Raw genomic sequence first — 20,674 nt, 5'->3', positions numbered from 1 at the left:
AAAACAAAATTCCCTAGCAACTTCATTACCTCAACAGAACTGTAGCCATTGTTTGGTATAGCTTGTCACTTCTAGCCTATATGCCTACAGGCTTTTCATGATTTTAACCAGAATATAAATGCCATTTTGAAAAATTTGATATTTTATTATACATAATTTCCACATGGCCCCATATCCATATTTCCCTTATTGTTTTTAATAACTGCATGATATTCTACAGCATAGATATATCCTAATTCACTAAACTAGTCTCAATTGTTGAACATTTAGGTGACTTTCATGAAAAAAAATATTAGCTGTATCTATTGTAGGGAACTAGTACATCTTTTAGAAACATTTACTTGACTCGTCTTTTGCACTAACAGCCAGACATTTTCTTCATTTTTCTTTCTGAGTCTGTGTGTGCACAAGCCCAGGTCAAGAGGACGTTTTCAGCGTTGGGACAAGGAAGAGTGTGGTCTGTGGAATCAGGAGAAAGTGACAGGGAGAAACGGCTAACGTCTCCAAGAGGCACGTTCAATGCTCTGAGCTTCAGGGCTTCCGAATCTGAGTCCCTGGCAGGGTGTCAGCCACCTCACGTGCTGGAACTGAGGAGTTTCCTGGACCTCCAGACTTTCAGTTCTAACATCAGGAACCTTTCCTATAAACCAGGATGAGCTGGTCACCCTAGACCTTGCTGCGGGGGAGGTGAAGGAACTAAGAGGAGAGTGAATCATTTATATAAGCTGGCTCTGTGTCAAAAAAACAACAATTCAGAGAAAGCCTGCTCATGCACTGCAATAAAACCCTTATCCTTCCAGTAGGAGCTCAAACAGGTGTTTATCTCAGGTTATTGCTCTGCTCCTAGAAAAACCATTCATTCATTTATTCAAAAAATACAACAGGCACTGTTCTAGGCGTAAGACCCCTGTTCTTGTGGTGTTTCCATTCCATTTCTGTGTGTGTGTGTGTGTATTGGGGGAAGGGAAGCAGAAATAAACAAAAAAAACCCCACCATGAAATAAATGTGGATGGATATGATAAATGCCATGGCAGAAATAAGATGGATTAACGGAATAGAAACTGCCTGAGGAGGGTGGGTGTGCTACTAGCTTAGTGGCGGGGGAAGGTTACTCCAAAGAGCTGACATGTGAGGCAAACGAGTGATGACAAGAACCAGCCACGTGGACATCCAAAGGAGGCATAAGGGGCAGACAGAACAGCATGTGCAAAGACCCTGAGTGGAAACCAGTTGGTCTTCCTGGAGGAACTTAGTAAAGGATTTTGTGGGTGTAGTGTAGGGAAGGGATGCTGACCTAGAAACAATCTTAGCAACCATCCAATCCAAGTTCCATTTTCACAAATGAGAATGATAAGGATGCTGAGGCCCACCTGTGTACCGTTCTTAATCCAGCACTCTTTTCACCAGGCCATACCACAGGGCCATTCCTAGCTACTTGGCTTGAGTACTTAATTTTCTCCCCTTGTACAACCGGAAGTAAATCAAAGAGATTCATCTATTTTAGGTCTGAGAAAAATTGGAATTGGAATTGTGGATGGACACAAGGGGCAAAACACTGGCCTCAAGGTGAAGAGAGGAACGTTGGAATCCAGATTGACCTCCAGCAGTGGGGTCCCCAGTAATTCTGTAAGGCATGCTTCTAAAGCATCAGGTTAGGACAAATTCTGCAGTCCATAGAAAGTGAAAATGAAACTGATCAGTACGGAAAGCAGCCCTGTCTGACTTTACACCGGTTCCTGAACTTGTGTCAGTTCAGACCGGGTGGGTGCTACAGGGTGAAGAGGTCCAGGGTTCAGCCACCAATAGCCCTAAGAGTTTACAGAAAAAGCAGGCAGACGCAACTTTAGGTGTGCCGACTAAAGACAGGGGGAGGAGGTAAGGGGGCAAAGAGCAAAAGCAAATTTGGTGACCAATTAAAGATACAGGGCTGGAACCATCGCCTCCCCCAGCTCCTTCCTTTATCTCCCGCCCTCTGGGTGAGTGACTCAGCCAGGTTAAAAGAAGCGCAACGTGAGCGGTGATTTTGGAAACTCAGAGTTAAGATATCAAAAACTAACGCAGGGGAGGAGACAAAGACCACACCCCACGGGTGCGCGGAGCCAACTCGAGGGAGAAAAATCCTATTGGCGTCGAAGAGCTAGGGTGCCAGCCCCTGGGCGTGGTCTGCAAGGCGACCACGGCAGGCAACCGTCCGGGAAAGCGGGGGCAGTACGGGCCCGCTCCGCAGCCACCCGCGTCGCAGGAAGTCTAGCCGCGCCTTTGTCCGGTGCACCCTCCTTGGCCTCGGACCCTGCACTGCGCTTCGCCGCTGCCATGTGTGCCGCCCGGATGCCAGCCCTGGCGCACATCTTCCGAGGGACGTTCGTCCACTCCACCTGGACCTGCCCCATGGAGGTGCTGCGGGATCACCTCCTCGGCGTGAGCGACAGTGGCAAAGTAAGCGGGCGCGGGGCTGGCGCACCCCGACGGGCGGGCGGCCAGATGGAAAGAATAAGGCGCAGCGCGCTGCGAAGCCCGGAGTTCGCTCAGCGCTGAGCAAGCGCCGCGGCTCCGGACTTGAACTTGAGTGGCGGCTCTCAGGGAACCACAGGGGAACCTGGTTCCTGGGCTGATCTGGGAGTAATGTGTTCCCAGAAGCCAGGAGCCATGGAATACTCGCACTCACGACTGGTTCAACAGCTGTCCAGGCTGCAGTGGAAGGGCAAGAGGCTGTGCCTGCCCCTCCGACCCCCAGTCTTAAGAGATCATTAATAAACCAGAACCTTGCTTAAATTCATCTTTGGCTCCTGGCACAGCACCTGGCACTGGCTAGGCGCTCTGTAAATTTGATTGAATTTATTGCAAAAGAGTTAACAGAAGAGAGGTCATTTGATCAGTGTTGTTTAGCCCGTTCAGTGCGTAGAATAAAGAAGTGATTTCATTCGCCTGATCATTCAACTGAAACAGTATACTAATGATTCAGGCTAGACAACTTGTGATACTAGAAAGGATAGTCTGAGAGAAATTATCCCTCTGCTACGCACACCCATAGCCATTTGCATCAAAGCAAATAGTTCCATTTTAAGGTTCAAAATGTCTTCTATGAATGTATCTTCTACACTTCTTTTTCCAAAATCAGGATTTGTACAAATGACGGGGGTAACTTGTTGTCTAATATTTACTGTTCCATACAAAGTCGTGGTAACTGTATCAGCAGTAGCCTGGCCAATTTGATAAGTGAAAGCCATTCCATTTCTAGAAGAAAAAATAAAGATGGCAATGGGATATTTTTTAGCTTTTCCTCAACTATCAGTTTGGTTAGCAAAAGTACATGTCTGTGACTTGTCTGCTTGAAGATACTATTCCTACTAAAGAAGCTTCTGAGTCAGTGACAAGTTTCGATTCCTGACTGTTACATTTGGGGATAACTAAACTGTGTTTTCTTATGGTGCTTAAAAAAAAAATTGTCTCTGTGCATCTTCAGGGAGCCTGCTGTTGTGTTTCCAAGGTGATCAGACTCTCAGAGCGGCCCTAGACTGGAGGACTCCAATAAACCTTGAGACCGATGAATCATTTGCTTGGGTCCTTGACTGTCAAGTTCCAGGGAACCCTTGCGATTGGGAAATCCCTAGAAGCAGAGGAACAGAAACTACTAAACTGAGGAAAGATGAGAGGAGTTTGCCTAATCACAAGGAGCTGCTCAAGTCTTAGTTTTCTTTGTTAAAGTTAATTTCCCACGTCCAGAGTGTTAATTAATAGGGTAGCAGGCGAGAGGTGAGTTTGAGGACTGGCTCTAACCAGTAGAGAGGAGTAAGGAAAGGAAGTAATTTATCTAAAAAACTTCCCTTTCTGGGGATTGTACAGAAGAATAAAAAAGTGTCCCAAACATGCAATTGGTGCTTGAGTCAGGGCGTCTATTCCTGACAAGGAGCAAACTGAGGTTATAAATTTAGAAAAATGCCATTCCCCTGCAAGACAAAATTAACCAGGCATTGGACACAAAAGTGCGTTAATCAAGTGGCTTAGATGTACCACTCAAAGCTCCCTAGTCAGTGAACTGGTAACTGATCATTGCTCTCCTCGTAGGTTCAGGGCAGTTGATTCCTGACTGTGTATAAACAGAGGACATGTCATATATATGTCATGAATCAATTTCCTCTATTTTGAAAGTGGGAATCCCTCACCCTTAGAGTTTCTGGGATAAATATCTTTTTTATTTAAAGACTTACAAAGGTATAAACAGAAAATTATGTCCCCGTGAAATACATAAATACGAGGAATCATTGTGATCTTTACATTTTTACTGAGCTCCTAAAGCTGTTCTCAAACTTTGGGATGAGTCAGAAACATCTAAGGGGACTTAAAATGCCAGTTCCTGGGCATCATCCTCAGAGAATGAATCCGTCGGCCTGGAGTAGGCCCCAGGAGGTGGCATTCCAACAGAGGCCCCAGGAGATTTGGATGTATGTTATGAGTGGATTATGTTTTAGGTAACTGCAGTAATATAGGTTGTATGATGGAACCAGTTGTGTGGGGTCTTGGGGCTCAGTTCTCCATTTCAAGCCCAGGTCTGGGGTAGCATCTCAGAGAGAAGGATGAGATTTCCTCTGTCCTTCTCTCTCTTCCTTCTAGACCTCAGCCCTCATTCCATATAACTTCATTTAGGCCCAGAGAATTAGGATGATTAAGTACCTTTAATAAATTAATTAAAGCTCATTCAAAATTAGGCTAATTAAAAAAATTCTCTAGTTATCGTTTTAGTATTGGGCATTTTGAATTCACAGTTAGTTTTTCTACTCAAGTGGCCTGTAGCTTTTTAAAAGAAAGATTGCAGCATGTATAATTCATTTGCAGATATTTAATTAATCTTGACACACTGTGTGCTCAAATATTACTAAATTATCTGATTCTTTCCACATATAACAGGGTCAGGTTGACTTTACAGATACATAAAGATGCCTTGGGTCTTTTAGTGCACTCTTACAGGGAAGCAACAGTGAGGAAGAATACCATTTTGGGGGTAGTGCCCTGGAGTGGCAGGAGAAAGTCCTGTGGAGAAACAGAGTACTGAGTTCAAGTCAAGTCTGCACCACTTACCTTCTTTGAGACCATGGGAGAGACATTTAACCTCTCTGAGCCTCAGTTTTCTCATTTGTAGAATCAGATTTACTATTGCTGAGTATTAAATGAGATGATGTATGAAAATGCCTGGCGCTTAGTGGATGCTTAACACATACACGTGTTATTGAGCAAGGGTTCGATCTGCTCGCTACAAGACAAAAGCCAATCAGTCCAGAGGCAAGGTGGTGGAGAGAAAGAACTTTAATAAGCAGTAAGTTAGCAAATTGGAAGATGGTGGACTATCATCCAGAAAAAAACATCTTAAAGGGGAACTGATTTGGAGAGGACTTATATAAGGCAAATGGGGTTGGGGAGGGGGCTCAGGAGTGTCAGGTGATGGTTGACCACAGAACATTGGGAGCTTCTCTGTAGCAGATCTGCTGAATACAACATTGCTGAGGAATCTAAGAAAACCTCAGTTACTTCCTTATCTGGGACAGAAGGATAACTTTGGACAGAGGACATAAATTTTCTGCTAACAAATGATTAAATGATTCTTTCTACTGGCTACAGATTAGCTTGCCTACATGCAGTTCTAAGCATTTTTCCAAAGCATACTGTGAGAATAAGATGGGGAGGGGGAGCATGTGGCCTTGGGGGCTGAAGTTCTAAGAGTCCTCTGCACAGGGGCAACTGTCTTTCATATTTCTTCATAGGTTGCATGTGCAAATTCAGGGGGAGGTTCTATGTATTGCATCTGGTGGATTTTTAGTCTGTGACGTGTAAAGCTTACAATTGGTCATTTTAGTTTCTCATTGCTCCTGTGAGATGCTTAGTTAGGTGGAGGACTGTCAGCAAGCTACTCTCTTTATCAGCAGTCCTCCTGCTGTTCTGCAAAGCAAGCTCAGAATCTTTGATTACTTTGTTTCCCATGTTAACCTTGTTGGTACAAGGATGGTTTCACCCTAATCCAGGGAAACTTCAACTCCTTCATCCTTGGTTTCAGTCCCCACTGTCTTATGATCATTCCTCAATCTTGGGGAGTAGGGGGGCACAGACCACTCCAGCTGTTTCCTGCTGTGAAAGGACAAAGATCAGGGTCAGAGGAATGAAACTGTTCTACCTTTATTTTAAATATTTTTGGGTACCAGGTGGAGAGAGTGAGATATGCTTCGCATGACTAATATTTCAGCCCTCTAATCAGTGACTTTGAAACAACATTTAAGTCCACATTTTATAATTACATGGCTGATCATACATATTAGCAAAATAGACAGCCCAAATTTTAGTATTCCCTCCATAATGGACCTTAGTCCTTGGGGAATCCAGGAGAAGACCAATCAAGGTTAGTCCCTAGGACCTCAGGTGAAATCTGATGTAGCCAAGTAGCCTGTTGTTTAATAGTCCAACAAGTAAGGTAAGAACCCTGGAGTCACTCATTATTTATCTTTAGAAGAATGTCTTCTGAACAGCAACTTTCATTCTGTCAGGGGTCCATTGTCCTTTCAGGAAAGTCAGTGTCTAGAGTATGAAGCCAGCCAAGGTTTGGGTGATCCCAATTGTGATGTTCTATGGCATGTTCCCATTATCTGTGGCATTTCTTCTGTGATCCCATCTTGTGCTTCCAGGATTTTAATAGGACCCAGTCACCACGACAAATATAGCACAGAGGAACATCTGACAGTGCCTAGCTCCTTAATTGGAGTTCTCTCCAGGATCATCTCTAGAACATAGGAAGGGTCCCCCAAATTGGCTTATGTTGTGTAAGTAAGGAACCAAGCACTTAATAAGAAGCACTTCTAGAAGAAGAAGAAGAAAAAGAAGGTTATTGATTGAAGCAAATTATAAACCAATTTCTGAGCCGAGGGGACAGTCAGTCAGGAAGATCTCTAGGTGTCAGGGTTGAAGCATCCCCTGCCATTCAAAATGTCTCTGATGATGTCATCAAGCATTCAGGTAAACCTTTCGACTGGCTTGCACAGCAGCAGGTGTGAAGATTGTCCAAACATGCCCATCATAGTTTTCTTTCTTAGATTTATATTAAACTGTCTAGCATCGGTTTTTAGGGCTTCAGGGAAAAGGGTGGTTTTAGTTCTCAATGATTACAAATGAAAAGGACAGAACAAAATTGAAAATGTTAGGAGATCTGTACCAGATATTTGAGGAAACTAGAAGAATTCAGGATCCAGTCCAGTTTACAAGTAGAAAACAAAAGCCTCAAGATAATTAACAGAACCAGAATCCAACATCCACAAATGTGTATTATAATTTCTATCAAAACATAATTTTTCTCCCCAAAATCACCCTCATTTTACCAAAGATAGCCAAATTAAGACTCATTGTTTTGCAAAGCAAGTCTAGTTGCAATAAACTTGGCCCAGTTATTTACTTAAGTACAGCAAGAAGAGCAATTGAGGGGCCAGCCCCATGGCCTAGTGGTTAAGTTCAGTGCACTTCTCTTTGGTAGCCTGGGTTTGGTTCCTGGACATGTGGACCTACACCACTTATCAGGGGCCATGCTGTGGTGGTGACCCACATACACATTAGAGGGCAATTGGCATGGATGTTAGCTCAGGGTGACTTTTCCTCAGCAAAAAAAAAAAAAAAGCAATTGATCATATATGTTCTTTTAAGTCTGCTTTGCTGGAACTTTTTATAAGGAATCTTAGATTGAACTTTGAACTTTATAGGCCTCTCAAGGTCAAGAAAGCCAGACCAAGGGCTTGTCATCAGACTCTGCTTGCTATACCTGCAGATTTTGGTGAATTCCTCTCTCCTTGAGGTCTCCAAAATATCCTAAGGTTCTTTGTACCTGCCAGGAGAGTGACTTTCTTTACTCATCTGATAAAGTTGTTGGGAACCCTGTAAGTAATTAGCAGACCAACATTTCTGAGTGGCTTTATTCCATAAAGTCAACCTTCGTTCCTCAAAAGCTGTCTTGTCATATCTGAGCCTGTGCATGTTTCTCTCAAATATGACATTCCAGTCAAAGTCTTGGTAATATAACTAATGTTTCCAATTGTGTCTTATTATAAGGAGAACAGATTCTTATTGAACTTATTCAAATAACTATATTGCCATGAATATAAGAATATTCACTCTTTAAGAATTTTCAAATTCTGGAGAGATCAGATAGGGAGAGAAAGATGAATGTTTCAATTCTGTTTACAAATTGCTTTAAGTCATAGTTCCTTAAGAGAAAAAGGTTTTCTTTTTTATTTTTTAAAGATTTTATTTTTTCCTTTTTCTCCCCAAAGCCCCCCGGTACATAGTTGTATCTTCTTCATTGTGGGTCCTTCTAGTTGTGGCATGTGGGACGCTGCCTCAGCGTGGTTTGATGAGCAGTGCCATGCCTGCGCCCAGGATTCGAACCAACGAAACACTGGGCCACCTGCAGCAGAGCATGCGAACTTAACCACTCGGCCACAGGGCCAGCCCCGAGAAAAAGGTTTTCTTAAATCTGGAAAAACAAAACCTTTTAAAAAGTCAGCAATATTTCAAACAAAAAGTCATAAAAATTATAATCATCCCCATCAGTTTATTTAGTTCTCATGATAACAACTCTTGATCTCCTGTTAGCAGTTTCATGAGGGCATCAGTTTCTCCATTACAATTCTGTAATTTCTTATCCAGCTCAGTTTTATGATATGAAAGTTTGTCAGAAACCTGTATTCTTTTTGTTTTTAAAGATTGGCCCCTGAGCTAACATCTGTTGCCAATCTTATTTTTTCCCCCTTTTTTTCTGCCCAAAGCCCCCCAGTACATAGTTGTATATTCTAGTTGTAGGTCCTTTTGGTTGTGCTATGTGGGATGTCACCTCAGCATGACCTGACAAGTGGTGCCATGTCTGCACTCCAGATCCAAACTGGTGAAACCCTGGGCTGCTGAAGCAGAGTGTGCAAACTTAACCACTTAGCCATGGGGCCAGCCCAGAAACCTGTATTCTAGTGCAAGTGTCAGAGTACTTTCTATGACTCTCTCTGAAGATGAAATATATTTGCAAAAACAATGCGCATAAAACAACTGTCTGCAAATAACAAAACATTAAAAAATGACAATTGATAAAGACTGTGACATATAACACTTTGAAATAATAACCAGAATTGTGATTGATAACCAGGACAGATCAGAATTTTAAGAATGTTGTATAATTAAAAAAAAACACACACATAATAACATTTACCTACACAATATAACCCAGGAAGATTTATAATTATTTGTTTGATGATGCTTCCCATATAACTTGTCATACCAAATAAGTTTAATTAGTTTAACATTTTCCTTTTTATAGGAAGAGAGAACAAATTCTTTGAAAAGTCCCAGGGCTGATTAGAAATTCCCGAAGTTTTCTTTTTAAGTCAAAAGAAAGACTTTACCCAGAATTCAAACCTTGGGGGAAGTTTGTCAAAAATATTGAAAGGGTTTAAAACACTTGGTCAAATAGGAAATGATGCTTAGTTATCCATTCAATCAAGGTGACAACAGGGGCCGGCCCTGTGGCCAAGTGGTTAAGTTCAAGCACTCTACTTTGGTGGCCCAGGGTTTTGCCGGTTCAGATCCTGGGCATGGACATGGCACTGCTCATCAGGTCATGTTGAGGTGGCATCCCATATAGCACAACCAGAGGCACTCAGAAGTAGAATATGCCACTATGTACCAGGGAGCTTTGGAGAGAAGAGAAAAAAAAAGATTGGCAATGGATGTTAGCACAGGTGCCAATCTTAAAAAAAAAAAATCACAACAGAAATAATAATTTGAAAAAAACCTTAATAGAGAGACCTCAGTATTTTTGAACATAGGAAATTATTTTAACAAAACATAGGTTTTCTGTCTTTTAGGTAAACTTACTCAAAGTTAAAGAAAAACCTTTATAACCTCTATATTAAGAGCAGACCAAAAGTTCAAGAAAGTTACCTTTTTAAGAGAAAGAAAGCCTAATTCCAATTTTGCACCAGTGTACTTTTGATATTGAAACTCATTCATTTAATTGAATTCATTTTAATTTCAGCCAACTTGACGTTGCACAAAACTTCTCAGGGTTTTACTTCCACAAATCTTCTGTCACTGGCTTTTTACATTCAGAATTTGTCCCATGCTTTCTTTCCTTTTTTCTTTCCTTGTACTTTAGGACAAGTTTATCTTTCTTAACAAAAGAAAAATACCTCTATTCTTTACATCTTCTTTACTGAAAACATACATTTTACTTTCCTTGTATACAGAGTTTTAAGAAATATGTGCTTTCTCACAGAAAATTCCCCAGCATAGCACAGAACACGTTCATCAATAAACCTAAGCATCCTTCAGTTTCTCTGAGGTTAAGAATCCAAAGGCAGACAAATCTGTTTAGTAATCAATTTCTAATATTTTATTTTATGTGGAAATGATCTAGATACTCAAAAAATTTTTATCATTGAATTTAGTTTAGCAAAACTCTAAAGTTTCAAGTTACCAAAAAGATTTTAGAAGCTGCCTTTCAAGCACACAGACCATAAAACATAATTATTGTGCCCCAAAATTCTCACCCATTTTCATCTATCTAAATCATTTTTCTTAACAATTATGTTTAGATTACTCCTAAAAAACTTCATGTGACATTGAAGCAGTTAGCAGTTATCTTAAGTTGTTTTAAGTACGTATACTACAGTACAAAATTACTGTTTGAAAAGTTCCCCCCAAAAGCTTTATCTTTTTCACATCCATTAGTTTACCTGTTCCCAATAATTATAGTAGATTGTCAAAACCCCCATGAGACATCAGACAAAATCAACTATTATTCTAAGTTATTTTTGCTGACAAATTTTGTAACAGAGATAACATGTCTGGACCATATCCAATGCTGATAACTCTGAAAACATGTTTGTTTCAATTAAATCAACAAACTTTTAAACAAGATTTCATTTACCAAAGATCATTTTATATCATGTTAACGTGAAAGATATCTGGGCTAGTTTCTATTACATGTAGAAATAATTTCTACAAGCACTTACTTCAAGCCAATTAAATAAAGATCCTTTAGAAATTATACCATCTGGAGGCAGCCAAATACATCTGGACACAGATAGACACAAAACAGAGGTCTTCAACATTTTAACCAGGTACAAAACTCAGAACAGTTGGATCCAAATTGCTCCTTGGCAGACAGACCTGTTCAGATGGCTATAGATCTTTTACTAAAGATTCTTTTCTTTTTACTGTAAGGATCCTTTTTAGAGCTGTTTTTGAAATCCTTTTGCTTTTAGAAGTTTCTGCATATTAATCAAAGATTATATTCCATTGTGAGAGGTTTTGAATCCTCTCTTTTAAGGATGTCCCCTTAAGGTTGAGCTGTCTGAAACAGAGGTTACTCAGAATGGCCATTACAATTTTAAATTATCTCAAAAGTTTACCCATTTTCGCTTGCTTACTTTTAGATCAAGAATTTGGGGAGAGTCGAAGCAGGAACCTCAGCGAAAGAGCAGATTTGGTTTCGTTTTCCTAGCAGGGCCGCTGACATCCACCAATCTGGCTTGTTTAATTATTTAATTATTTTCTTTTAAAGAGGCAGTAAAGTATCCTGATTTCATTTAGAAGCCCCAAAAGATTAAAATAGCTTCCTCATTGGTTGTTCCATTTTATAGCAGACTTTTTCCAATTGCATACACAAACACACCAGTTTGGGTAAACTGAAATTGCCCCATTTTGTCTGTTTTAAAGTGAGATCTCCTTTAGCATGTTTAGTTAGCATTGCCTGAAGGGTGGATTTCTATGCTCTTACAATATCAGGCTGTGGGGTGGGGGACGTTCCCCACTGAGACACAATGTTTATCCCCATAACATAATCTATAATACAATCAGGCAAAAGAGATGCAATCATTTTATGTAAAGTTGATTTAAATATACCAATTTTTACAAAATTTTATCAACTCTTATACCTCTAACTATAACTTCCATTAGGATTTCATCAACAAGTTTTGAATTATAATACTGTGTAGGGGAAGCATTCCCAGCTAGACATAACATCCATTTCCAAAAAACATTCAGGCAAAGTTGACATGACCTCTTCATATAATATTAGCTTAAACACTTTCATCTCTATAATCTTATTAACCTCAGCAGCCTAACAGTTTGTCCAAGCAGTTGCTGGTCAGGTTTCTCATTGTGATTTCTGCCTTCTGGCTTTTAAACTTTTTCATACTGAGGTGAATACAATGGGCCCATCTGAGGTCCTTTAATGTTGGGGGGAGAGGTAGGGGGTCCCTTTAGCCCCCAACCTTAGGCAGCATTTTATTAAAATGTTTGTTTTAACCTCAGTCATGTCTGTTTCATTCATCCCATGTTTTCTTTACTAACTAGCTAGAGATTTCCATGCTGCTGGGCTGAGTCCTGTGACTTTTCCCTTTCTGATTCCTCTTTGTTTTTCCATCTTGAAATATTTGTTTGATTTAACTCCTCTGTCCTATTTACCTTTTTTTAAAAAAAAACATTAAAAATTTTCACCTTGTTCAAAAGAGTTCCTTTATTTTTCTCTCAGCATCTTTTTATTCTTCTGTTAACTTAATGTTTTCATTAGTGTCTTTAAGACCATGAAAGGAAACCGAGACCCCAAATTTGATTAAGCTCTTAAGACTAGTCATTGTATTTCCTTTTTAATTTGGTCTTTTCATAGGTACCAGCAAAACAGCTGTTTATGATAGCTCTCTAAAAAACTTGGAAGTTTTTCCAACTTAAGGATCCATTGTCTGGTCATTTTCTCTCCAGAGTCTAAAGAATATCATGGCCATGTGGTGTTACAAAAGAATATCATGTTCTTCTTAGATGTCAACTCATAACTATAATCAGACCATCTACTCAGAATCAGCCCCAATGACTCTGCTTCTGGACAGACTGCACATTCCCCATTCCAATACACAGAGATGGACAGACACACAGATCTAGACACAGAAAAAACAGACACCAGTGAACCAGTTCCTGGATTCTGAGTAAAAGAAGTCCTGCCACTATTCCCACTCCGGCAGGGCACCCTGTCAACCAGATGGTCCTGCCTCTCAAAGAAGGAGGACCACAGATAGAGGGGAAGGAAGTTCTGGGCTGTACACACCCGAGGCAACTTACCCTATTGCAGATTGAGCCATCCACTCACCAGAGACAGCTGTTTCTCTTTTCTACCACAGTCAGCATTCAGAGGCAGCTAGCATCAGTAGGGGAAATCAAAAGGGACAGATCCCCAAGGCAAAAGACGTCTCAGCAGCTGCTAGGGAATTACTCAAGAGATTGCCCATCCATCGGCTAGCCACGAGCAGAACTTAATTGTCCCATCTGGGTCGCCAGTTTTATTGCTGAGCAAGGGCTCAATCTGCTCGCTGCAAGACAAAAGCCAGTCAGCCCAGAGACAAGGTGGTCGAGAGAAAGAACTTTAAGAAGCAATAAGCCAGCAAATCAGAAGATAGTGGACTATCACCCAAAAAACCCCTCATAAAGGGGAACTGATTTGGAAAGGACTTATATAAGGCAAACGGGGTTGGGGAGGGGGCTCAGGAGTGTCAGGTGATAGTCAACCACAGAACACTGGGTGCCTGTCCCTAGCACATCTGCCGAATGCAACATTCCTGAGGAATCTAAGAAAACCTCAGTTGCTTCCTTACCTGAGAGAGAAGGACCAGTTTGTGCAGAGGACATAAATTTTCTGCGAACAAGTTATTCTTTCTACCGGGTACAGATAAGCTTGTCTATATGCAATTCTAAGCTTTTTTCCAAAGCATACTGTGAGAATAAGATGGGGAGGGGGGGCATGTGGATTTGGGCGCTGAAGTTCTAAGAGTCCTCTGCACAGGGGCGACTGTCTTTCATATTTCTTCATGGGTTGCATGTGCAGATTCGGGGGAGGAGGGTTCTATGTGTTGCATGCAGTGGATTTTTAGTTTGTGATCTGTAAAGCTTACAATTGGTCATTTTAGCTGCTCAGTGCTCCAGGGAGAGGCAGAGGACTGTCAACAATCTACTCCCTTTATCAGCGGTTCTTCTGCTGTTCTGCAAGGCAAGCTCAGAAAATTTGGTTACTTTATTTCCCTAACCTAGTAGATACCGGCGTGATTTCACCCTAATCCAGGGAAACTTTTAACTCCATCATTGGTTTCACATGTTCACCATATTTCCACATGGTGGCACCCATGCAGGCCAAGCGATGAAAAAGGAAGCCATGGCCTGGGATGAACTATATGGGAAGTGGGGGAGGTCACCGGACCTCAGCTGTGCAGCCTCACTGCTCATGTCATTGACCTGCTGGGACACAAAGATGCATCTGGGAAGAAAGATCTTAAATGACTTTTGCTGCCAGGTTCGCCAGCACATTATTTTCAGTATCTCTTTTAGTCTTCATAGGTCATTATTCCCACCTACAGATGGGGAAGTTGAGACTCGAGAAATCATGCCCCCAGAGGGTGTGTAGCTGGATTCTGAGTTCACATGGGCCAAAGTCCATGTTCTCTTCACTGTAGCAGGCTGTCTCCCTGAGACACAGTCCCTGACCTCAAAGAATTTGCATTTTTAGCAAGGGAGCTTAGACTTTTACTTGTGATAAAAGTGGACTGATTCCTGAGTCAGAGTCTAGGCTTGTTGCCAGAGACACATTGATGAACAAAAGTGCAAACTCTGCCTTGCCCTGGTGAGGTTGATAATCTAGTGATACATTAACAGAATCTGTATAGATAGAACTTAAACTAATCCAGGGGTGGAGAGAGGCTTTCCTGAGTGTGCAGTGGCATTTAATTTGTGATCTAAAGGATGAATAGAATAAAGTAGGTAAGGCAGACAGGATTGGAAGCAGAGAATAGCCTTCTAGGTAGAGGGAACAACATACGCAAAGGCCCTGGGGTAAGAAAAAACCCAAAGTATCAAGGTGGTTAGAGTCCAAAGTTCTAGGAAAAGGATAACTAAAGCTGGAGAGGTGGGCAGGGCAAGTTCTTGGAGGGCATAGGGAGTGGGAGGAGGGATTGTGCTGTGACCAAATTTTGCATTTAAAAAGAAAATCATTCTAGCTTCAGAATAAAGAATGCATTGGTGAGAAGTTGAGTGCAGGCAAAGAGATCGGATAGGAGCCTGTTGCAGTGGTTTAGGTGAAATGGGATCTGGTTTAGAAGAGAGAGGCAGTGAAGTGTATCAGTTAAGATATGAACTCTTAAGAGTGCCTCTGTTACTTTCTACCTATGTGAATTTGATCAAGTTACTTAACAATTCTATTTCCAAGTTTCCTCACGTATAAAATAATTGTGATCATCTACCTCATAGGGTTGTTGAAAGGATTAAATGCATTAATAATTGTAAAGTAAGTAGAATAATGTCTTGTGTGTAGGTCATGCTCAATTAACATCAGCAGTTATCATCAGCAGTGGAGACGGAGCAAGGTGGGCAGAATTAGTAGCTATTTACATCAGGTCAGCTGGACTTGGGATAGGGTTAGAAAGGTATTTGTGAATGTATTGAATAGTATGGTGGGATACAAATTGGCTGGTGACAGGAAAAGCTTGATAAGGGAAGCCAAAATTGAGCTGGACATTCAAGAACGTATAGGACTCGAACAAGCATAAACAGGTTAACTAGCATGGGTGGAAGGAATAAGTCAATGTTCTTCAATGCCTAAAACTGCTGAGAGGGGCAAGAGTTACATTTCACCTAACACTGTGTCATCCTCTTTCTTTGCCAGGAGTTCTCACAGTCTGAATCACAAATCTTAGTGGTTCTATACCATCCTTTCCTTCTCCTTGGGCAGATGCAGACCCATCTTCTTGCAGAGCTCAGGACCTCAGAATATCCTGTGATCTTGAAGAGGGAATTTGGGCTAAGCTATCCCTTCTGAGGCTGCCAAATCAGAGCTTTGCTTTCATCGAAAACATGCTTTTATGCCTAACTATCGCATTATTAGCTTGTAAATTCCCATTTTCTGGAAGGCAGATTGCTTTGTTCAAAATGCTCATGGCAGACACTATTGGTTACCCACTCAATAGCCATAACCCCTTCTTCCTTATTAACACATTCGGAATTTGATCAGCCCGTAGTATACTCGGCTCTTGGCTACATCCTGGTGTAAGCCAGTCATGGTAAGCACAATCCCATTTGCTGGATACTTATTTTCCCAGCTTCCTAGTAGCTAAAGGTGGCCAGTGATGACATTCTGACATGCAGGAAGTCAGCTCAGAGGCTTCTGGGAAATATTTTCCTCCATAATAAATAGACACAGATATGGGAAAAGAATTCCTTTCTTTTTTGGATGCTTTCATATGATGAGTGGAGATGCACCTGCTGCTGGTTGAGACTATGAGGAAAAATTAAGAGGGTTTCAGATGCACCAACCTAGTTCCTCTTTGAACATCATTGTATACATACATAAATAACATCATTGAATAATTAACCATCCCTGGAACTGCCTACTACCTTCATACTTCTTTTGTAAGATAATGAAATGTCATTATTGTCTATACCTCTGTTAATTCCAGCCAGGGCACCTCTAACTATTACACTGCTTTTTCGAAGAATCATATTATTTTTCGAAGGACTGCTAGCTACCTTCATTGTGTATTGTTTATATACAAATTTTAGGGTCGTTTATTCTATTTCTGTGAAAAATGTCATTGGAATTTTGACAGGGATTGCATTGAATCTGTAGATTGCTTTGGGTAGTATGGACATTTTAACAATATTAATTCTTCCAATCCATGAGCACAGAATATCTTTCCGGTTATTTGTGTCTTCTTCAATTTCTTTCATCAGTGTCTTATACTTTTCAGTGTACAGATCTTTCCTCTCCTTGGTTAAATTTATTCCTGTGTATTTTATTCTTCTTGATGCAATTATAAATGGGATTGTTTTCTTAATTTCTCTTTCTGATAGTTCATTGTTAATGTATGAAAACACAACAGATTTATGTTTATTGATTTTGTACCCTGCAACTTTACTAAATTCATTTATTAGTTTAACAGTTTTTTGGTGGAGTCTGTAGGGTTTTCTCTATATAAAATCGTGTGATTTATAAATAGTGATAGTTTTAATTCTTCCTTTCCAATTTGGATGCCTTTTATTTCTTTTTCCTGCCTAATTGCTCTGGCTAGGACTTCTAATACTATGTTGAATAAAAGTAGTGAGAGTGGGCATCCTTGTCTTATTCCTGATCTTAAAGGAACAGCTTTCAGCTGTCCATTGTTAAGTATGATGTTAGCTGTGGGCTTGTCGTGGAACATACCTATCCTTGATGCTGAGTTCAGACTGGAATTTCTCCTAGATAGACATTGTGTCTTATAATTATGCTTAATAACTCTCCTTTGTAAGGTAGAGTTTCATAGGATTGCCTCTGTTGAGCACCTCTGACTTGAGCTGAAGATGTGGCAGAAAGAAGCGATCCATAAAACTATTCTGCAGGGCTGAGGCTATGGGGAGGGTCAGTGGCAGATGGTCCAGGCACCCAGCTCTTGGCTGATCTGAAATGACCTGGAGATAGACTTCAGGATGTCAGAGGGTCGGCAGGATCGCATGTCCTCCAGGCACACCTCCTAAGAGTGGCCCTTTGGATGGAGTTTTTCTTTCTTTCTTTCTTTTTTTTTTTTTTTGAGGAATGGTAGCCCTGAGCTAACATCTGCTGCCAATCCTCCTCTTTTTGCTGAGGAATACTGGTCCTGAGCTAACATCTGTGCCCGTCTTCCTCGACTTTTGTATGTGGGATGCCTACCACAGCATGGCTTGCCAAGCAGTGCCATGTCCTCACCCGGGATCCGAACCAGCAAACCCTGGGCTACCAAAGCAGAGCATGTGTACTTAACCGCTGCTCCACCGGGCTGGCCCCTAGGATGGAGTTTTTGATGAACATTGAGAGGCAGGAGCCTGAGTAGTTCTCTTTGGCAAATGCCTGGAGTGCAACTGTTTCGTTTTTCCTGTAAAATGCTGAAGTACATGCCTTTACCAATAATCCAGCTGTGTGGGTGTTGAGGAGCCTAACAAGAGACTATTCAATAATTTCAAATCCTTTTACATGGGTGAGAAATACTCTTTCCTTCTTAGAGGGTATGCCAGTTTTGAGCTTTCCAATCTGCTTGTGCTCAAGCTTATTCTTTAAGGCTCACCTCAAGTACCATCTCTAAAATCTTTTTACTACTTCTCTATCTCAAAGTGAGCTCCCTGTCCCATAAATGTCTCCTTCATTGTCTGTTCTCTTATAGAGTACTTACATGCATTTGCTGACCATGTGCTTTCTTTGGATATATTTTCATTCAAATTGATTATAAGTTCTTATTCACATGACATAAGAAAAGTGTAGAAAATACCTACTACGTCTTAGCGAGCACAGGATCTTGCAAAGAGTATAGGTGCTCAATAAATATTTATTCAATGAATGAAAGCTCGGAAAAATTATAGAAACTATCGTTCAATTTGTCTTAATCTTTGTTGAGAGTATTTCTAAAACATTTTTGTGTGTACCCTGGAGAGTAAACTACTGCACATAATTTAATCTTGTCTCAAGTGATTTTTTTATGCAGAATATAGATATTCAGAAGTCGTTAGTTCTGTTGGTTAAACTTATTCTGGTTTGAAAATATATTACTTTCAAGAGGTTTTCATTTTATATTTTATGCCTTTAATCGTTCATGCTACAAATATCACATACCTGCTATATGCTATGTGTTTACTATACTAAAGAACTGGAATCTGTGGCCAGTGGTGAAGTCCAACCACAGTGAAAGATAGATTTACCACTTAAAGCCAAATGCTTGGTGTCATGGGGCAAAGGGTGGCACTTTATCGGTGGATACAATTAGAGGGAACACAAAACTCAGAGAAATTGTTAGTGGCTTGCCCGGTGGAATACAGCCAGGAAGGAGTGGAGTTTGGATTTGAATCCAGGTCTGTTTCCTCTCCAACATTTATTATCTCTCAGGATTTGATTTAAAGAACCTGGTTACCATTTCAGCCACCTGAGCACTGAACGCTCTCTCAGCCCTGCCTCCTCCCTTGCTGTGCCTTTGAATTTTCGAGAGCAAACCCTTCCTTCAGTCTGCAAGCCCAGGATCTCCTGCCCTGTCCTGCTATTCACCTCCTGGTTCCTTCCACGTTGAAACCGTGCTGCCTCTTTTTCGATCTTTTCTTTGGTTTGCTGTGCTTGTGTCAATAAAGCTATTTTCATGCCTCAGTTCTCAGCACCCATAAAGCTCAAGCAAATCTGGAAGTACTCCCAATCTACAGACTTCCCACAACCCCGAGCTTCCCCCAAAGAATGCAAAAATCGTGGCTTTTAAGCTGATCTAATCAATATGCATAAATCTGAATCTGCAGAACTGATTAAGGGAAGATACACATGTGTTTTACAAAAGGGTTTAGGTAAGAGATGTTTCTTACAGACTGACAGAGATAGATTCAAAAGGGACCTCAGATTCTCCTCATCCTGTTTTTCTTTAACTAGTCGTCCATTGCTCTCTCCCTTCCTTCCTGTGGTTGCTGCAATTTTTCTATTGAGGGAATCGCAGCTTTCATCAGATCTCAAAAGAGTAAGTGACCTCAGAATGTCAAAAACCTCTGCATCATCTAATCTTGTCCCTCAAATAGGACTATCTCATCTGTACAACATCCCTGTCCAGCCTTTATTTAAATGCTTCCAGTGATAATATACCAGAAATGTATTGATCAGCCCATTTGGGTGCTAATAATGTCACTCATTTTTCATTTCTCAAATTTTAGGAGAATCAGTTTGAGCTCTACCCACACAATTATTGGAAAGTCCAGTATCAGTCATTTGGGGCTTCTTTTTCCTTTCCTTTCATTCCACAAGGATTCCCGGAGACTTTTATGATCTGAGTGTTCATTCTTCAGTGTATATTATGTCTCAGGTGCTGTCCTCGTTCTGGAGCCACAGCTGTGAACAAGACGAAGCTGCCCTCACGGTAATCCCCCTCAGTTTTGAAAAGGGATCTTCCAGACATGCAGTTTTTTGGGGTTTTTTTTAGTTTTTTTCATGTAAGAAGAATTTTTTTTTTCTTGCTGGGAAAGATTCACGCTGAGCCTGAGCTAACATCTGTTGTCAATATTACTCTTTTTTTTTTTTCTTTCTCTTCCACAAAGCCCCAGTACATAGTTGTATACTCAAGTTGTAAGTCTTTCTGGTTCTTCTATGTGAGCCACCAGCACAGCATGGCTACTAACAGACAAGTGGTGTGGTTCTGTGCCTGGGAACCAAACCCGGGCCACCAAAGCAGTGAGAGCACCAAATTTACCCACTAGGCCATCAGGACTGGCTTGATGTCCAGTTTTTAAATGAGGACAAGCCCTTATCTCTAAGTCTGTGGTGCCCACCACTGCCCTAGTCCTTTGTGTCCACGTAAGGCTGCACTTGGGTGCTGGTCTCAACCATCTATCTGCCATTACTACACGGTCCTGTCCAGGCTAGAAAGGGCCTTCCCCAAGGGCAGCTCAGTGGCAACTCCACACCCCTGTGCTCAGCTTGTTCTGGAACAACTCATAGAGTCCCCTATGGTCACACTGGTCTTAACATTTAGTTTCCCCTCTAGGGAGGAGAACAATATTTCATTCTTTCCTGGTGTACCCAAGGCACTAAAGAAGTACAAGATAAATTCTCAGTTGCTTACTCAACTACAATGGTAAATTTTTTTTTTTTTTTTT

At 41.0% G+C, this 20,674-nt stretch overlaps 1 protein-coding gene and 1 long non-coding RNA gene across 2 annotated transcripts in view; one reads left to right on the top strand and one right to left on the bottom strand.

Annotated features, from left to right (window-relative positions):
• The first annotated feature begins 1,739 nt into the window (after nt 1–1,739).
• Nucleotides 1,740–20,674, top strand: part of GDA (guanine deaminase) — a 90,098-nt gene continuing 71,163 nt past the window's right edge. The window contains exon 1 of the mRNA XM_008513573.2: nt 1,740–2,437. Within this exon, the coding sequence (XP_008511795.1) occupies nt 2,315–2,437 (123 nt within the window). The 5' untranslated portion in view covers nt 1,740–2,314. The remainder of the gene's footprint in view (nt 2,438–20,674) is intronic.
• LOC139078552 (uncharacterized) lies at nt 6,262–11,533 on the bottom strand. Its single transcript, XR_011531564.1, has 2 exons — nt 11,446–11,533; nt 6,262–9,705 (listed from the first exon to the last, which is right to left on the bottom strand). It is a non-coding gene; the product is annotated as an uncharacterized lncRNA (long non-coding RNA).

This window comes from Equus przewalskii, chromosome 22, assembly GCF_037783145.1.
Source record: "Equus przewalskii isolate Varuska chromosome 22, EquPr2, whole genome shotgun sequence".
NCBI classification, from domain to species: domain Eukaryota; kingdom Metazoa; phylum Chordata; class Mammalia; order Perissodactyla; family Equidae; genus Equus; species Equus przewalskii.
Note: the sequence above shows the minus strand (reverse complement) of the source record. Positions and strands in the feature narration are given on the sequence as shown.